This window comes from Danio rerio, chromosome 9 (assembly GCF_049306965.1).
Source record: "Danio rerio strain Tuebingen ecotype United States chromosome 9, GRCz12tu, whole genome shotgun sequence".
NCBI lineage: Eukaryota > Metazoa > Chordata > Actinopteri > Cypriniformes > Danionidae > Danio > Danio rerio.
In genome coordinates, this window is record NC_133184.1 from 46557445 (window position 1) to 46577500 (window position 20056).

Below are 20056 nucleotides of genomic sequence, written 5' to 3' on the forward strand. Positions count from 1 at the left end.
TATACAGCCATATCGCACTGCTACAAGTGTGATATTGTGTTTATACAACAGCTCAACAGTGTAATCGTGTATATAAAAAAGAAAATCAAACATGGAGAGTCTCAAAATATTTTTGTATGAGGAACTACTTCTGCCATTCATTCACATCTGCAGCTGACGTCAGAACAACAGGAACCTTTGCCAGTTCACAAGCATTACTTTAGATCTAGTATTTGAATGATTCTCTATAGCGAAACGCCCAAAGTGATGCCAAAACAGGTCATTTTTGCTTACCGTTTAAGATTATAATGCTGAATGGTATGAAATGCCATCAGTCTAAAGAGATTTCCCAGTATTTCTCTGTTGGAATCAGGATATCACAATAATTAACCCCAAAAAAGCCAAAGCAACGCAAACACTAGCAGTTTCTGTGGTATAAATACAGCACTACAACATACAAAGAGAGATCCACTAAAAATGTCACTTACCTGATTTATAATGATTTCTTCAGCTGTAATTTAAGGGTGCTTTCACACCTACACTTTTGTTTCGGAACGTATCTCGTTTGCCCAGTTAGCGCGGTTCGATTGGCATATGTGAACAGGGCAATCGCGCTCTGTTCCGCGCCAAAGTAATCGCTCCGAGATCGCTTGAATGAGGTGGTCTCGGCTCGATTGAAACGAACCCTGGAGCGGTTCGATTGCAGTGAGAAAGCGATCCGATCCGAGCGCGGTTATATCACAGTGTTTTATGGATATGTAATAGGCTTACGGCTATATGAAGAGAGAATTATGAGTAAGGCGGGAAGTTTCGCGAGTCTCCGGATGCCCGCAAACGAGTGATGATCTCCCGGTAATCTCGTGTCTCTCTCCCAGTCCTCAAATAGGCATCATCGCGCACCCTTCTCACCCCTCCCCACCGTGTCTCTCCTCAGACACGTCACGCGCGCGCACCCTTTCAATCACCACCAAATCACCACCTCTCCTGACAGCTGAGCAGGACGCTGCAAAATAAACCCTGACACTCTGACCAATGTAAGGAGAGTTTACTCGCACGTGACTTGTTTTAGCTCTTTTGGTCCGATTAGAAACTTTGCAGTGTGAAAGCGAACCGCTCCAAGAGCAAAGAGCAACAATGTAACAATTCTAATCTCTGTTTCGGAACAACTGAATCGATTCACAGGTGTGAAAGCACCCTAAAATTACGCAGAGAAAATACTGTTTTTCTCCCTGAAGGACTTTTTATGCAGTCTCTGTCGTCATCTTGTGGCGGAACAACAACCGTCACTTTCTTTGGTCTGCTCAGACAGGTTGATGGCGGCCCGTGCATTGAATCCGATGCTCCAAAATTATAAATATTTACAAATAGGCACTATCCTTATAGACTGAATAGTTGTAATCTAAACAACTACATTCTCAACTAAAAAAGCCTCAAAAGTGCATTATGATGTCCAACAGCTGCAATATTTGTCAAATTGTAGAATGTCCTTTACTTGTCCCTATGAAATGGTCAAAGTGTGAAGAGTGCTGTTATTTGCAGAATATCGTACAGCTATCAGCCAATCAGATTCAAGAACCAGACAAAACTGTTTTATAAATATATATATATATATATATATATATATATATATATATATATATATATATATATATATATATACAGTATATAAAAATAAACACACACACACACACACACAAAATTATTTGATACATACACAAAATAAGAAAAAAGACTATTAACTATCAAGACTATCAAGATTATTAAAATGAATAAAATCATTTTTTATAAAAAAAAATGTAATACAACTGTTTCTCTCTTTCAGATATATTGTTATATCATTATAATCATATCATATGGGCATTTAAAATATAGAGAAAAATATAATTGAGTGAATAAAATACACAACTGTGCATGCGTTTAGGTGATGTGTAAAAATGCCTTGCAGTCACAATAAACATCAGTAAAAATGATCATAATAATGTTTCTCACAGTCTCTCTTTCTCTCTGTTTTTTATTCTAGTCGGCTTCATCTTGTGTCATGCGGCTCTGAACAGTGATCCTGCGGCTCTCAGTCTTTGGAAGTTGGCCCTTCAGAGCAGTACCTGTCTCTGTCTGTTCAGGGACGAGGTCTTCCACATTCACAAAGCTGCAGAGGATCTCTTCGTAAACATTCGCGGGTCAGTGGTTTCTACCAGCATGCAGTCTCACATTTTCTAGTTAATTTGGTTATTGTGTGTAAAAAATGTAATGTTTAGTTTACATGTTTTGTTTGACTTACTGTTGTTTTGTTTGTGATCTTGATGTGTGTGTCTTTTCTTCCACAGTTACAACAAACGTGTCAATGATATTCGTGAATGCAAAGAATCTGCTCTTTCACATGCGTAAGTGGCCTCATAGTATTTCTAACTAGACCTCATTTTACATTCGGTGCTGCCTTTTTTAGTGATCTTTAGTGGTCTTAAAATATCTTAAATTTCAAATCTAAAATTGTTGGCCTTAAAAGTCTTAAATTCACTAAAAGAATGTCTTGTTGTAGAGCTGCACAATATATTGTTTCAGCATCGATATCACAATGTGCGCATCTGCAATAGTCACATCGCAAGATATGCAATGTTAAGTCTGAATTTTATCAGACCGAGGGCTACAGAATTGTATTTCATTACTGTATTTATATAGAATTTGTTTGTTTTATGCAAAAAAAAGAAGTTTTATCTTGCTTATAATTTTTTGTCTTGTTTCTAGTCCAAATATCTACATTTTAAAGTGAAAACAAGATTATTTTACGTAGCCCACTGAAAGCTAACTTTGCCTGTTTTAATGAAAAACAATATTTGTACATGCTTAAATTATTATTTTTTTAAATATTTGGACTAGAAACGAGAGAAAGCAAAGTAAGAAAAGCATTTTTTTGCATTGTGATTATTCAATTTCTGTGCCTGAACGCTGTTATCCTGTGTTCACACCAGACGTGGCAAGCGCGGATAAATCACGATAAACCTAAAACAGTCACTTGAAAATTGTGAGTTTACTCGCTTCAGGCAGGGATTCTGTCTGCCCGGTGACTCTAGTTTCATTGCTAAATGGCTAACATGGATTTTATTGAGAGAATAGCTGTGTTTATGTGCTTAATGAAGGCTGAAAAACAGCGTTGATTTGTTTAGAGCCATGTCTGAGTCCACTAGATCTTTTCAAAGGTGCACCCAGCTCTATGAGCTCATTAACTCCACCAGAAACTATACCTGGATGATGGAAGCTTTCAGTGGTGCGTCTAAATAAGCCAAGCCCAGTTTGATCAACTGTTGACTGGAGAATTTCTCCTTCGGACACCCAATAACAGGCGCTACGTCATAATCACGCCCCTAAAAGAGCAAACTACTGATTGGTTAACATGGTGCGAATGTCCGCTTGAAGTTCAGATTTTCAAACTGGAGCGATTAACATGAAACACGCGATAAGCATGTAAATCGGTCAAAACGCTCAACTTGCGTCGCTTCATTCATGCAAATCGCATCATTCGTGCCGCCTCATTCGAGTGTATCGTGCCGCAGGATGTCTATTCAAGTCTTTGCGTTGACTTACCATGTTAATCACTCGTGCTTGACTCTTCTTCTGAGTCTGGTGTGAACGCAGCATTAGACTCTCCAGAAAATGATCAAATAGAGCTATTCAAACCCTCTTGTTAAACTGTTTTCATATCACAATATTTATTGCAGATAAATAAAATATCGCAATATCAGATTTTTCCAATATCCTGCAGCTCTATCTTATAGGTCTTAAATCAGGGGTCCAAACTCAGTCCTGGAGGGCTGGTGTCCTGCTCAGCTGTTATTCATCATTATTTTCATTTTTGACATTTAGAAATGAGACATTATCAGAGAATGTGCACTTTAACTTTAAATGGTGACAGCTACAATCATAGTCAACACCAAATATAAATCAGTGGTAATAATTTCTCATGCATAAACCTCATAACAATTGTCAAGGGCTGTATTATAAATATACATTTATTCCATATCAGAGGTGGAGTTAACCAAAACGTAATGATATTATATATATTTTCAATAGTTCAGATGGATAGCATGCTTTCACTTTTGTATTGGACATTTGTCCATTATTGGACATTGTATTGGCCAAATTTTTACTGTTAAGCAGGTCGCACACCAGAAGCGACACGGCGCACACATGACAGTTTAAAGTATCGCACACCAGACGCGCACATTCGAATGATATTTAACATGAAACTAATCAGATGGCGCTCTGTGGCGCGGCTGAAAAATGAACTGCGTCCTGAGCCGCGTCCTGAGTGTGTGTATCCTGATAGAAACCTATGTTTAGAATTTTAAAATGCATGGTGCTGTGTGGCACTTCTGGTGTGCGACCTGCTTTAGGAACTAAATCTCTACCCATCATTCTCTCTTCTAATAGCATATATACAGTTGAAGTCAGAATTATTAGCCCCCTTTTGATTTTTATTTTCTTTTTTAAATATTTCCCAAATGATGTTTAACAGAGCAATGAAATTTTCACAGTATGTCTGATAATATTTTTTCTTCTGGAGAAAGTCTTATTTGTTTTATTTTGGCTAGAATAAAAGCAGTTTTAATTTTTTTAAAACCAATTTTGGGACAAAATTATTAGCCCCTATAAGCTAATTTTGGTTTTTGATAGTCTACAGAACAAACCATCGTTATACAATAACTTGCCTAATTACCCTAACCTGCCTCGTACACCTTATTAACCTAGTTAAGCCTTTAAATGTCACTTTAAGCTGTACAGGAGTGTCTTGAAAAATATCAAGTAAAATATTATCTACTGTCATCATGACAAAGATAAAATAAATCAGTTATTAGAATAAGTTTTTAAAAACTATTATGCTTAGAAATGTGCTGAAACAATCTTCCCTCCATTAAACAGAAATTGGGGGTAAAAATAAACAGGGGCGCTAATAATTCAGGGGTGGGCTAATAATTCTGACGTCAACTGTATATTCCTATTACATATCGATAATACACTGTGATATAGCCTGGTTTGTTAGTTAGTTGTTACATATTGCTTTCTCACTACAACCAAACCACTTTAGAGTTTCTTTCAATCGAGCCTAGATCACTTAATTCAGCTGATCTCAGATCAATTGTTTTGGCAAGGATCCGAGCATGATTGCAGGATTCACACATGCCCAAACGTACAGCGCTAAGAGGGCAAACGCGACAGGTTCCGAATCAAACATCTTGGTGGGAAAGCACACTAAACTTTGACTTTATGAAACCTGCAGAAACCAAGTGTATTTATGTATCTCCTATTCCATCCAGGGGCTCAATGCACAGAGAACGACGTAAGTTCTTGAGGTCTGCCCTGAAAGAGCTAGCCACAGTACTGGCAGATCAGCCTGGATTGCTGGGTCCGAAGGCTCTGTTTGTGTTCATGGCACTCTCCTTCGCCCGTGATGAGATCATTTGGCTGCTCAGACATGCCGACAACATCCAAAAGAAAAGCACAGATGACTTCATTGACAAGTAAAGCCATACACCTCAGCAAGTCTTTATACTATAGTTGTGCATTTTTAAAACTGTTTGAGTTGTTTTTGAGTCAAAATGCTTTGAAGTGATACTTTAGAGCTGCTTTGATATTTTTCTTTGAATTTTTAAATCAGTTTTTATTTTAGTTAAATTGTTATTCATTTTCCGATGTACTTTTTTATTTTGTTAGTTTAAAACAACTTAAATTAGTTTTTAGTATTTTCTTGCCTAGTATAAAATTTAATTTCAGTTCAAGCTATTTTACAGCTTTTCTAGTCTAACATTTATTTCATTTCAAGTGATAAATCCTTTTGAAATGTTTTAATTAATAAATTATATGATTACATTAATATTGAAATGTTTTGTTTAGGACAACATTGGTTAGTTTCCAAGGTCCTTGCGTTGTATACATCTTATTGTATCATTCTAAATATATCTTAATTAGTATTTTATTGTCATTTTTATCAATTTTGCCTTATTATTTTTGCATATGAAAAGTTCTCCATAAGTATGCAAGCTTATCAGTACCAATCTATTAAAATGTAATGCGCAAAATATGTGACCAAAAATGTTATATAAACCATATCATTTAAATTTGCCATTCCCAACCCTAGTTTTAAGATATGATATGATTACATGTACTGAAGTACCTGTGTATGTTTTGTTTTATATTTTTACAGCTCCTATCTGGTTTTTACTATTATTTAATATTTTATTATTCTGGTGTAGCTATTAACATCTCTTTCTATTTCTAAAATAGTTTTTAATTCTTATAGTCTATAATTTAGATCCTTATTCATATTATTTTTTTGAGGTCACAGGCAGTTGTATAATAATTTCACTGCATATCGCACTGACACAAATAAAAAATGATTTAAAAGCTTAATTTCATTAGATTAGTTTCATCTTGTAAAATGGCCCTATCTATTGTGGAGGTTAGAAAAAATATTATTAGAATTGGTCCTAGTTTTTGTTTTTTTTTTTTGTTTTTTTTTTTGGATAATCATAGCAGAGACTATAATTGGGGAAAAACATATGAAAATTAAGTGGTCTTTACATTTAATTCCTGTATGTTTTTTTTTTTTTGATAATCATAGCAGAGACTATAATTGGGGAAAAACATATGAAAATTAAGTGGTCTTTACATTTAATTCCTTTTTTTTTTTTTTTTTTTTTTTTTTTTTTTTTTTTTTTTTTTTTGCTGTTGTTTGTTTGTTTCAGGCACATTGCAGAGTTGATCTTCTACATGGAGGAGTTGAGGGCTCACGTCCGAAAGTACGGGCCGGTGATGCAGAGGTACTATGTTCAGTACCTGTCCGGCTTTGACGCGGTGGTGCTCAATGAGCTTGTACAGGTGAGAATTTCCACACTGCATAAAGTTTTCCCCACAGACCAGTAACATATACAGTACATTTGAGAGCAGTTTTTAGTGCTCTCTTTAGATGAGGACAAGTCATGTGCAGTTGTGTGGTTCAGACATGAACATTAGTCACATTATGAATCATTCACAGGATCTTTCATAAAGCGTCTCAGAACAACTTGAAGTAAAATACCATAACTTCACCACTAGATAGAGAGCTAGTATTGTATCACTTGATTACATTGTTTTACCTTGATTGCTTTTCTATAATTTGGTTGGGCAATTCTTTCACGTAGTCATCTTTTTCATTGGCCTCATCATGTAAAAATGCCTTGAAGTGAACTACCTGAACTTCTCCACTAGATGGAGAGCTTGTATTGTCATTTGGCTTTGAGAAGCTGCAGAAAGTCTTACTCTTCAGGGTGCATTCATATTAAAAGGCAAACTCAAATGGGACAATCATTGTGTCTTCCTTTGTTGCAGAACCTGTCCGTGTGCCCAGAGGACGAGTCCATCATAATGTCGTCCTTCGTGAACACTATGACCTCTCTCAGTGTTAAACAAGGTAGTGAACATTACTTTCTATGTCCCAGTTCATTCAATTCAATTCAGCTTTATTTGTATAGCGCTTTTACAATGTAGATTGTGTCAAAGCAGCTTCACATAAATGGTCATAGTAACTGGAACAGTGTGGTTCAGTAACTGGAACAGTGTAGTTCAGTTTTTAGTGTTTAAGTTCAGTTCAGTTTAGCTCAGTTCAGTGTGATTTCATATATATTTTAAAATGTTTTAGAATTTGTAAAGCCTGTGTGTCATGGTAATGAAATGTATAACTATTTTATCAAAAATTCAACAAAAATAGTTTATATAGTTAGTTAGTTAACTTTATTTGTCCCCGTAGGGAGATTTCATTTGCAGCGTACATTCACAAAGACATCTGACATTTCCCATTTGGCATCTATATGAATAAATCATTTAAAAGCCTTAAGTACCATGGTACCCCTACTCTAAATAAATATCCAGTCTACTAGCCATCAACTGCCACTAAGTGAGGAGGTATTAAAAAAACTTAATTGCTTAAGGAATAAGTTATAATTTTGTCCTATTTCTTACGCATCTGGAAACAAAATATCAATGTTCGATGGTAACAATTTAAAGGTGAATGATAAAGGATGCCTATCATCATTGACCATCATGATAGCCTTATTAAATACTTTTTTATTATTATTTTTTTTGTATACATTATCAATACTAATGCTCATTGAGCAAGCTCATAGACAACACATAAAATAGTATATACTATCAGTACTTAATAAACATTGCCAAATTTTCTAAAGTAAAAAAAAAAACCAAACAAAGAGCACCTTTTATTTTTCTAAGTACCGTTTATGGATGCAAATAAATAGATTAAAAATCATCTAGAAATCAAAACCCAGCAATCTTCTAATCATATTTCTTATATTTTGGAATTGAAATAGTGATAAAAATTATTAATTATAACAAAAATAATAATAATTTTATGCCTTTCTATTAATTAAACAGTCTTGAAAAGGTATCAGAGTTGCTATAAAAATAATTTATAACCATTTTCAACAGTAATGGTCAATATTTTTGAGCACCAAATCAAAATATTAGAATGATTTCTGCAATTTTTTTCCAAATCCAGCAAAGAAAAGTTGGTACTTTGCAAGTCAAAATGACTATCACCTGATTTTTATGGATAAAAATTGGCAAATTAATAATATGTGAGCGGCGAGGCAGTGGCGCAGTAGGTAGTGCTGTCGCCTCACAGCAAGAAGGTCGCTGGGTCGCTGATTCAACCTCGGCTCAGTTGACGTTTCTGTGTGGAGTTTGCATGTTCTCCCTGCCTTCGCGTGGGTTTCATCCGGGTGCTCCGGTTTCCCCCACAGTCCAAAGACATGCGGTACAGGTGAATTGGTTAGGCTAAAATTGTCCGTAGTGTATGTGTGTGTGGATGTTTCCCAGAGATGGGTTGCTGCGGGAAGGGGCTTTTTTAATACAAGGACTAAGCCGACAAGAAAATAAATGAATAATATATAATACAATTTAAATTTGCCATTTCCAACCCCAGTTTAAAAATGTGATATTTTTCCAAATAGACCATTTCATTGTGGTCATGTCATTGGCCCATGAACATTTCCTGCTTCTTATCAAAGTATTTCATAACTTTTACAGGAGGCAATTCAATCATATCGTAATGTTAAAGCAGCTGTCATAACATTATTTATCAATATGTGGCTCTTTTTGGATTCCCGGAGGCTGTAGAAATTAAATATGTAAAACAGAAAAAAACTTTGGGACTATTGGCTTTGTTTACATCCCTCAAAATGGTTTTTACATAAGTACTTGAAATCATATTATTTATATTATGTCATCCATACATGTTATATTATATATATTAAGAGCTCCCTATCTGTTTTTTATTATTTATTCATTAATTAATTCATTTTCTTTTTGGCTCAGTGCCTTTATTAATAAGGGGTCGCCACAGCGGAATGAACCGCCAACTTATCCAGCATATATTTTATGCAGCGGATGCCCTTCCTGCTGCAACCCATCACTCTGAAACATCCACACACATTCATTCACACACAAACACATACACTATAGACAATTTAGCCTACCCAATTGACCTATTCCACTTATCTTTGGACTGTGGGGGAAACCAGGGCTCAAAGAGGAAACCCACGCAAACACACGTAGAACATGCAAACTTCACACAGAAATGCCAGCTGACCCAGCCGAGGCTCGAACCAGCTGCACTGATATTATTATTTATTAATATATATTTTATAATTATTATTATTATTATTACTATTATTATTATTATTATTATATACTTTTTCTGATGTTTTTTAATTGTGTGTGTGTGTGTGTGTGTGTGTGTGTGTGTGTGTGTGTGTGTGTGTGTGTGTGTGTGTGTGTGTGTGTGTGTTGCAGTTGAAGATGGCGAAGTGTTTGATTTCAGAGGGATGAGGCTGGACTGGTTCAGACTTCAGGTAAGATGATCTCCGCCGTCTGAGCTTGGTCAATACACGGTGTTTGCTTCCTCTGATCTCAATCAGACATAATTAACAACTCTTATCTCAGCTTCCCTCTCACTAATTAGCAGATTCTAAGTTACATAAAGCAACTAAAGCTCCCCCAGTTTGAAAGACAGCACAACACAAAGTTTCATGCTGACGAATGTTTATTGTAGAGATTTGCTTAACTGTTGTTTTCCTAATAAAAGCAACATTTTTACGTGCTGAATGAAAAAAGGACTTAATTTTGAATTGCTTACAAATGAACCACAATGCATGCTGTACTTTTGAAACTCTTGATTATTGAAGAAGAGCCTTGGTCTTTCATCCAGGCTCAAATACAGCAGATTTCATCCCTGTGGAATACGCAGACTTTTTTTTCCATGAAATAACTGTGCATGTGGGTGGCTGGAAATGGAGATCGAGATGGAGAGACAAGCTTGTTCATGTGTTTTTGAGGATGTGCGTGTGGGGACTGCAGTGTTTGGGATGGTCCCGCAGCTTTTAAATGTGTTTCCTGTGTGTTTGTCCTGCCCAGTCCCACAACAGAGATGCCATCTGACCTCTTAAACGAATGCTTTGTGTTCAAAAACTAAGCTTTATCAACTTGAATGAAATTTTACATTTACATTTAGTCATTTAGCACACCCTTGTGTTGTCTGTAAAGCCTGGTTTACGTGAGCCACGGCGCACGCCTTAAACGTTTTATGTTCCTCTGTGTCAAGTTTCTTCGCTGGTGTTATGTCAAAAAAGAAAAAATTATATGTATGTATCTATATCTATATCTATCTATCTATATATATATATATATATATATATATATATATATATATATATATATATATATATATATATATATATATATATATATATATATATATATATAGATAGATAGATAGATAGATAGATAGATAGATAGATAGATAGATACATACATATAATTATTTTTTTTTTGACATAACACCAATAAATAAAATATATTTATATTTTAAATATATATATATATTTAAAACCTTTTATTATTTAGGCTGTTATCTCAATTGTTTTTTAATAGTTACATCAACATGTAGGGTCATTATGATCATGGAAAGTCAGGAAACTTATGTCAATTATGTTTTACAGTTTTACCACATAAACATTATACTCCCATTAGGGAATATAAACTAAATGCTTGATTGTATTGCCACATAATGCAAGCTATATTATAACCAGCTCAATGTAACTGAGCAATTCCAGCGTTTTGGATGTTATATTTGCAATAAAAACTCAAAACTTAAGTTCACATTGAAAGTGTATGTTAACATTATATTGAAACTTTTGTTTATATTTCCCAGAACAACTGACTACAGAGTTACGGGAGCAAATAATATCAATCCGTAAACATGTTTTGTACTTTAAATGTTAAAAAATAAACATGCGTTATGGATGTGACAATGACGAGTTTACAGTAAACAACATGCTTTGTAGAAATTCTGTGAATTTAACTGCACAGCCCAAAAGAAACACTGATAATCAAAAGGATACAAGTTGGCTCACTATGAAACAAAAATGATTGGTGTTATTTTATTTAATATTTTCACAATTATGCTGAAAAAGTGTCTTTATGGATGTGACATCTCTCCATTATGAATGTGATGGATGTGAAATTGACATTTGTGTGACTTTGGTAATCACATATAATAGTTTGAAAACATTGACAGATGCATGAGTGTTTCTAAAGTACTGTAAAATACTTGCTCACACAAAAAACCCAGAAACGGTTTCTGTATTTCGGTGAAAACTTAATTTTTTTTTTCTTAGCAAGGTTGACATTTGCACTGAATTGCTCAACTGTGTCAAGTGACACATATAACATCATCTTTATGATTTTTATTTTTTTCTAAAATTTGTTCAATCTCTCTAATATAATTATAAAAAAAGTTCTAAATGATTTTTGTATTGGAAAATACCTTAACTTACCTTGAGCTTGACTGTTATAATTCAAAAGTTCAAAAGTTGCATGTAATATTGTATAGACATATGATCCGTAAATGGTGCATGGCTCATGCCAACTAAGATGACTAAACCAGTGTGTTTACTGTACTTCCTTTTTAGTTACCACAATTTGTACTTATTACGGCAGTATATTTCCTGTGGCGATACCACAAATCCCACAAAAAGCTTAATTTCATGTTGAACTCAGGACATGGCTTACACACAGGAAGGTTTCAGTTCCCTTTTTTCAAGAGGAGAACCCGCTATCAGTGCAATCGAAGCATTAATCCTCACAGCTGAACAACTGCTGTCTGTGTTTGAGCCCTTTCCCAGTCTCCATCGCTCTTTTCACAGCCAGAGTCCTCTCTTTCACATGGCCACAAAAACAAATTGGCCCCAATAACAGCAGCGTTTATTCACTGCGCGGCCTTGAGCTCAGACTACTCTCAGTTTGCCAGGACAAAGTAAATTCAAGGATTTAAACAGTGACCCATAGAGCGACTGAGTGTGTGTGTGTGTGAGAGAGAGGGGTGGTTGACAGATGTGTGTGAGTTGATATATATGCACAGGGCCTAAAACTAATTTTTTACCAAACTTCCCAATAGCCAGTGACGTTAGAAAATTAACCAGCCATTTTTTTTTTATTACCGGCTGTTTATCATTGCTTTGTTTTCAAGAAATTAAAAACAAAACAAACAAACTTTATGAACTTTATTTCTTCCCCAGTTTTTTTGAATAGTGAATTTGTTGAATTTTATTTACAAAGCCAGACAGTCAATTCAGCAAGCTCTTGTTTCACACGCATTTCCATAACCCCTTATGCTCAGACAGGACCCTAGACTAATTGTAGTCACACAATTGCTAAATTGCTGTTATATGTAGGGCTTGATATGGACTTTTTTGATCACCAGCCACTGTGGCGAATAGTTTTCCACTTGCCAGTTTCACTAGCCACAATTTTGTTGTTGGGAAAATATATTTTATATGCATGAATTTGACTTTGGCATGGTAAAATTACTTTTTTAATTTTGTGCTATGTCTTCGTTATAATTTAACTTTTTTGTGTATTGTGACCTTGCTCAATGAGCATGAGTAAATGGCTTGTGGTCTCATAGTGTCGCATTGCAATTAGTTTCATTTCACATGACTGTTTAGAGCTCAACACTAAGGATTTAACCATTTTTTTCTCTGGCCACACCAAACTAATCATTTCCATGCCACAATTTTTAGGTAATTGGTAGGGCCAGACAGAATCTGCGGACATTATTTGCTATTTCTGCTGAGAATTTCGTTAAAAATCTGCAGATTTGTGCGGAATTATTTTAGGAGTATGACAACTAAAACCTTAATATATATATATAAAAAATAACACCTTTTTAACGTTTATTTAATGCTTACAGTGCAAATCCACTTAAATCCACTTTATTTGGTAAACGAAGCAAGTCTCTCATAAAAAAAGATCTACTAAAAGACAGAAAATATTATTTTACAAACTGTATTGTAAATAAATCAATTGAAAATTTTCATATTAGTCAATAATTAAACTGAATTTAATAAAAAAACTGAATAAATTTAAGTTTACATACATTTACAGTAGTAGATAAACAATCAAAATCTGCGGAATTCTGCCTGCTCAGATTCCAAACGGGCCTAGTAATGGGTCAAAACAAGCAAAGTATAACTTTTTATTCAACAAAAATGTTCTTAAACAATTTACATAAAAAAAAAAATGATTCTCATGCATCTAAAGCTATACACTGCAATCCGTCCAGGCTAAAGGTCTCAGATCAACTGTTAACTAAAGATAAATGTAATCTCCTATTTAAAACAATGTTATTGTAAAGAATAATAATTAAACCATATTAACAAAAATAACTGTAAGCAAACGAAAGCCGGTGAAAAACATTCTGTGTGCGATGATGAAAGGTTGACCGTGCGCACAGGGTTAACGTTAGGCTCATTTACAATCTTTTGAAAGAAGGGATTAAGTGAAAGCGGCAACCACTGCTGCTTACAAAAAATCTCGAGCTCTTGAAAGTAGCAGGACTGTGCATGCATGAGCACCACTTTTTTCCAGTCTATTTTAAAGAGAAATGATCACACAAGTTGCGTTTCCAGGCACGGTTGCTTCACGCAAGGAAACAGGACATGGGAGCTTTTAAGCACTCAGTCGCGCTGCTTCTTGATTATAAGATCACATTTGCCTGCATATTAACAAACGTTCTTATACTAAAAGTCTAATCTTTAGTGACAATTTAAAAATAATTTTCAACCAGCCAAAGTGACTAGTGGGGTTGTCTGTCTAACCCGACACGGGAAATCTACCCACATTTGGTGGGTTGCCAGGTATTAATGTCAAGCCTTGTTTATATGTAAAACAGTTCAACCAGACATGAGTTATTTATTGCATATAATTAGGCCCACGTGGCATTTTTGAGTCCTTCATTTAATATATTATATTATGTAAATGTGTGTACAAATATATAAGGTTTTTATGTTAATTTCAGAAATATTACTGAATAATATGATAGTTTTTATATAGTTTATGTACAATACAGTTTAAGTCATATTTTCTGTCTTTTTAGTTGATACATTATATGAGAGACTTTGTTCACGAAACAATTGGTTCTAATTGGATTTGCATTGTAAACCTTAAACAAATGTTAAAAGTTTATTATTTTTTATTTCATATGCATGTTTTTAGTTACTATACTCTCAAAATTACTGTGCAGAAATAGCAAAAGAATGTCTACAGATTCTGTCTGTCCCTACTTATGATTAATAGCTTTAATTAATTACATTTCCAGCTTTTTATTTATTAGAATTAAAGTTAATTTAAATTCCTTTTGCACTGGTTGCCATGCCTGCTTATATTTATTATTATTTAATTTTCTTGTTTATTTGTTTTTATTTGGGGAGGCTATTTCTCCATTAAACATTTTCAAAGCAAGGCTTTTCTGTTGCTCCCATTTTAAGGTCTCAAATTTTAAAAGAAAGTCATGGTTTCTATAAATATATTTAGCAGCACAGATTTTTTTTTTTAAATATAAAATGTATCTATATCTTTAAATACTAAATATATGACTTACACGTTACTATTTAAAAGGCTAATAAAGACGTAGCTAAAAGACAGCCTTTATCCATGCTACTCAATCAGGCCAACATCTGTATACGGTATGCAATCACCAACAATACATCTCAGTAAAAGTTTTGCCAAAACTCAATATGGAAGAGTTTGCTTAGTATTTTTCAGTTGAAAAAAAAAAAAAAAAAATTTAATAAAATGAATGTGTAAAACTTAATTATTACTATTTAAAAATATATAAATATAAGTTATATATTTAGTAGCAAGAATAAAGATGTAGATAAAAGACAGCAGGTCATAAAACTTTTGACAGTTATGTTTTGGGTGAAAGAAACCAACTATACTTGCAATAAAACGCCACACATACCAGCACTAGAACAGGTCACTACTCCTTCGTTTTTGACTGGAGTGAATTACCGCCCTGACTCTGATGTCCAAGCAGGGATGCTCTCTTCTCTCAATAAATTTAACATGCTTTCTTCTTGTTTAATGGACCCGTTGTTGAGATAACACTTGCCAGTTTATAACAACTAGCAGTTCACTCAGTTCACGTCTGCATTTGGCCTGTACGTTTCCAAAAGGTGCGGTCCTATTTATCGATATGGCCAATTAAACGACCAGCAGCAGTCTGCAAATGTTCATCTAAAAATAAGCCCCACTTTTTTTTTTAATACATTTTCAACTCCACACTAGCAAGTCTGTACGATATGTTTATTGTCGTTCCGTGGACTCCAAAACCACAAGCGTTGTGAGTTTAGCACCTGCTGAATGTCATGTGGCATCATCCTGGCATGCCACGCTCTTTGAATTGGCCAGTTTTTTTTTTTTTTGATGATGAAAGCCAGTGCAGAGCTTGTGCAATCCATGCTTTTCTCACACTTCTTATGTTATCCAAGAGCTGAACACTCTGACTGGCACAGCTGTGTCGTTTTTTTTACTCAAACACCAAAGAGAATCTGTTTTGCATACTGCCTTCATTTGATCATGTATGCATGCTCATGAGAGGAAATTGTGTTGGTTGGATATTGTCTGATTCAGCAAGTATCAAGTTTACGAAAGTATTTCCCAGAAAGCCTTCTCAGAAGTTAATGATATGGTAAAACATTAAACCACAAGTTTCTTCAGACTCTCCCCATGGTCCAGTTTCCAATCTGATTCGTTGCTCTTCATTTGCTCGAGGATTTGCTCATGGAAATCGAGCCCGTTGAGCTTTTCTGAAAATGATTTTGCAAAGTTGTCATAATAATTAATGAGCTTTCCAGATTAACGCTAACTATGATGTCTGTCTTTGTGTTTAGGCCTACACCAGCGTGTCCAAGGCTTCGTTGGGACTGGCAGATCACAGAGAACTGGGAAAGATGATGAACACCATCATCTTCCACACTAAGATGGTGGACTCTCTGGTGGAGATGCTTGTGGAGACTTCTGACCTGTCCATATTCTGGTATGACCACAAATCAGTGAAAAGACATGCAAAGCAGACACGGATTGAACAAGAAAAGTGGCTTTAGAAGAAAAAATAAACTTTCAGTTCGTCTTGGTTCTGCAACTTTTCTAATAAGTTAGTTTAATCGCTGATTACTTTAAATCAAATTATCAGACTTATTTCAAATTATTTAGAGGATAATCCCTTGAGGTGCAACATTTTGTTTTTAAAGGTGCCGTATGCAAGTTTAACACCCAGTGGTTGAACTAGCTATTGCAATCATGGTTCAAAACACCAACAGGTTGCCAGATTGACGACACCAACAAAGGCTGGTTTAAACAGTGTTCTAAATAAAAGCAATGGGACTTGATAGAAAGAATGTTTCTCATAATAAGCAAAGTTTTTGTTTTAACCAGCACCTAAAATTTAAATTTTAGAAACTGATTCTATTTCTTGCAGCTGAAAAACAGAAAGCTGACAATGATCATCTCAGGTACACATCATGTGCACCTCGTTTATTGCCATGCTGCTGAAAGCAGCAGCAGATAGTTCACCTCAGATCTTGAAAATAAAATATAGCGTTTGAAATGGAACTTCAGAACTGTGACTTAGTGTACACCAACACATATCAGTGATTCAGCGTCTACATTTAATAATCTTAAAGAGGTTTAATATGTATTATAAACCTTACCATTTTGTTGGAATGCAGTGAGTGCACTATTCTGTGCTTCTGAATGGCTGTATTCAAATTTCTGTTGTGTTTCATCTAGTGCAAACGGCCAGATTGCAAATCACTGTGATACACGTAACATGATGTAACACAAGGTTACAGTGTAGCCTGCTCACTTAATGTTTACGTTCGTAATATTTATATTATTTGCTAATTAACAATTACCTCATGTGGAATCTGCTTTTCACTTCGGAGGCTGCTACTGTCCACCAGAGGTCATGTTTTAGTCATGAACGCATACTTTGAGAGCCTTTCTGACTGAATGAATCACACCAAGGCAACCCAAGGTGCTGAAATATAATTGGCTTTACTGGCATTGGGCGGGTTAAATTACCAAAACAAAGACGGGCGTTCCAGCATGTAATGCACATTTTCAAAGCAGTATATCTACTTACGGATTGTTTTACAGATAAACGAGTATGTTCATTTAGCATGTTACTTAAATATCTGAAACATATTATGGTATTCTTATGCTTTAGAAGAGTCAAAAAACTTGCATACAGCACCTTAAAGACATGACAACTAAAAACAGACGAAACACAGTTACAGACACTGAAGCTCCTCCACACCCCAAATCTCATTATAATCTAAAACAGTCTGCCAATAATCATTATTCAATACACAATGAAATAACTAAATCAGAAGAGAACCTTATATGTACATTTTAGAACGTAATATGTCAAATAAAAATATGCATGCGTATGTTAAATTCAAAATAATTAGCCCTTTTGGGAAGTTTAAATTCTTTTAACAATTATTTCCCAAGTTGTGTTTAATGTTGTTGTTTTTTTGAACACTTTTTAAACATAATAGTTTTACTAACGAATTTCTAATGCCAAATTTTTTATCCAATTGGTGACAGTGCACAATATTATTTCTACTTATTTTGCAAGATGCTGCAATACAGCTCAACTAATTTTAGAAAACCGATTGCAACAAACCATTTTAGTTTAAAAACTAATCCTAATGAGTATTGTGAACTTAATCTATTTGAGTAAACAAAGCAGTTTAAGCACAGTCAAACCCAATAAATGAAAAGAACTCAAACCAACTGAAGTACTGTAAAACTCGATAAGTCAAAACAACTAAAACCGTTTGAGGAAATTGATTGCAACAAACCATTTGAGTTGAACTAATCTATATGAGTACTGTGAACTCACTCCATTTAAGTTGTAGTAATGAGGTATTTATTTAACTTAGTACATTCAACACTGAGTTCAAAACTCTTTTCAAATGAGTAGAATTCACTTCTGTCAGTTTTGAGTTATAGACACTCATTTCATTTGATAAAGTTGACTGTTGGGTTTTACAGTGTAGGTTATGTTAAATAGGCGAGTTAGGATAATTAGGCAAGTCGCTGTATAAGAGTCTGTAGGAGCCATTATTTAAAAGATTTATGTTGTTAATCATGATTTGCAGAGGAAGCTTAAAAACCTGGGTGTGGCCAACTGGAGATGGGCCTGCTGGGAGCACATGGTCTTTAGACCTTACCTTCAGTCTGTTTGGTTGCCAAAGTTGTTTGATTTTGTTTATTCGTTATCAGTTTTGTGTTCAATTAACTCTACAATAAACAGCAACAAATGAAGACCTGTTGTTCCATGTGCTACTTCTAAAGAAGCGTCTAAACCCCTCAGTAGACCCAAAATGAGACTAATGTGGAGTTTTGTTTAAGTATAATAATAATAAAAGCTGCTTTTATTCCAACCAAACTAAAAGAAAGAAGACTTTGTCCTGAAGAAAAAAATATTATGAAAAATATTAAAAAATATTTCACATGGCCACCATTTCAAACAACACAAGCGAGGCTACGGTGGGAAGAAAACCGGAAGTACGTATAGGATTGGCACTGTAAACATTTCAACAACATGCTGTGGACTACAAACCTCCAGCTGTTGCGTGATGTAAATGTGCAGATTTGGTGTAAACGTCACTTTAATATCATTCAGTTCAGTTTAATTTAAACAATTAAAAACAAATTAGGCATCAAACTAAATCACAATCTCTTTAAGAGTAATATGCTTAAGTGTCCTTCTAGGCTTCAGTTCATGGCACTAGGTAAACACCGTGGGGACACTTCCCTTCTTCAGGCTATGTAACCTGATGAGGGATAAAACAATGCAGTCCTCTGTAGCACACCCTCTTGTTGTCTGTAATAGTGTTGTCCTAATACTGAAACTTTAAAAACATCTATTTCCCGCTAACATTTAAGCGCTGTTGAGCGCATTCTTGAACAGCGTTGATTTGCAATAGTATTCACCAGTGCTCAACAGAAATGTGATTGGCCCTGAAGGTCAACAGTTCACCGCTCTTCACCAAGTGCCAATACAGATGCAAAGACAGTGGAGCATTTTAAAGTTGCGAAGATCAGTCAAGTCAATAGCGGATCGCTCGTCTGTTTGCACTCGATAAACATCAGTGAAGTGCAGTAAACTGATGACCTTCGCGACCAATCACAGTAATTTCTGTTGAGCACTGGTGAATACTATGGCAAATCAGCGCTGTTTAAGAACATGCTCAACAGCACTTAAATGTTAGCAGGAAATGCACAGTTTTTTAAAATTTCAGTAGCAATTGGTGCCGAAATTCAATATCGTGACAAGTCTAATATAGTGAGAGAATCAGTTCATTAACTTGAGTTTGATTAATGGTATCTAAATCGTGTTTGGGCAAGACAACGTTAGCTAACTAGTCCAATTTCTTGGCTTAAAATGAGGCCTGATATCATTTTTTATTTTTTATTATTTTTTTATTATTTTTTCCATTCAGAACGGACCTCCGGGTCACTTGGAAGGCGGTGAAATAATAAATGTGTTTCACTTTCTCTTCAGTGATAAGATATACAGCCAGGCACACAATGTTCCTGTGTTACTCCAGGCGATATTTTCTTCCCACCACAGCCTCGATTTCACTTTTAAAATGGCGGCCGCGTGAAATCAGTCTAT

At 34.9% G+C, this 20056-nt stretch overlaps 1 protein-coding gene across 7 annotated transcripts in view; it reads left to right on the forward strand.

The window, feature by feature from the left end:
* Positions 1–20056, forward strand: part of nckap1 (NCK-associated protein 1) — a 104241-nt gene that overhangs the window by 36261 nt on the left and 47924 nt on the right. For all 7 annotated transcript variants that reach the window (NM_001137665.1, XM_005167921.5, XM_005167922.5 and 4 more), the window contains 7 exons: positions 2000–2156; positions 2304–2360; positions 5289–5492; positions 6717–6849; positions 7339–7420; positions 9817–9875; positions 16257–16402. In NM_001137665.1, the coding sequence (NP_001131137.1) occupies positions 2000–2156; positions 2304–2360; positions 5289–5492; positions 6717–6849; positions 7339–7420; positions 9817–9875; positions 16257–16402 (838 nt within the window). The remainder of the gene's footprint in view (positions 1–1999; positions 2157–2303; positions 2361–5288; positions 5493–6716; positions 6850–7338; positions 7421–9816; positions 9876–16256; positions 16403–20056) is intronic.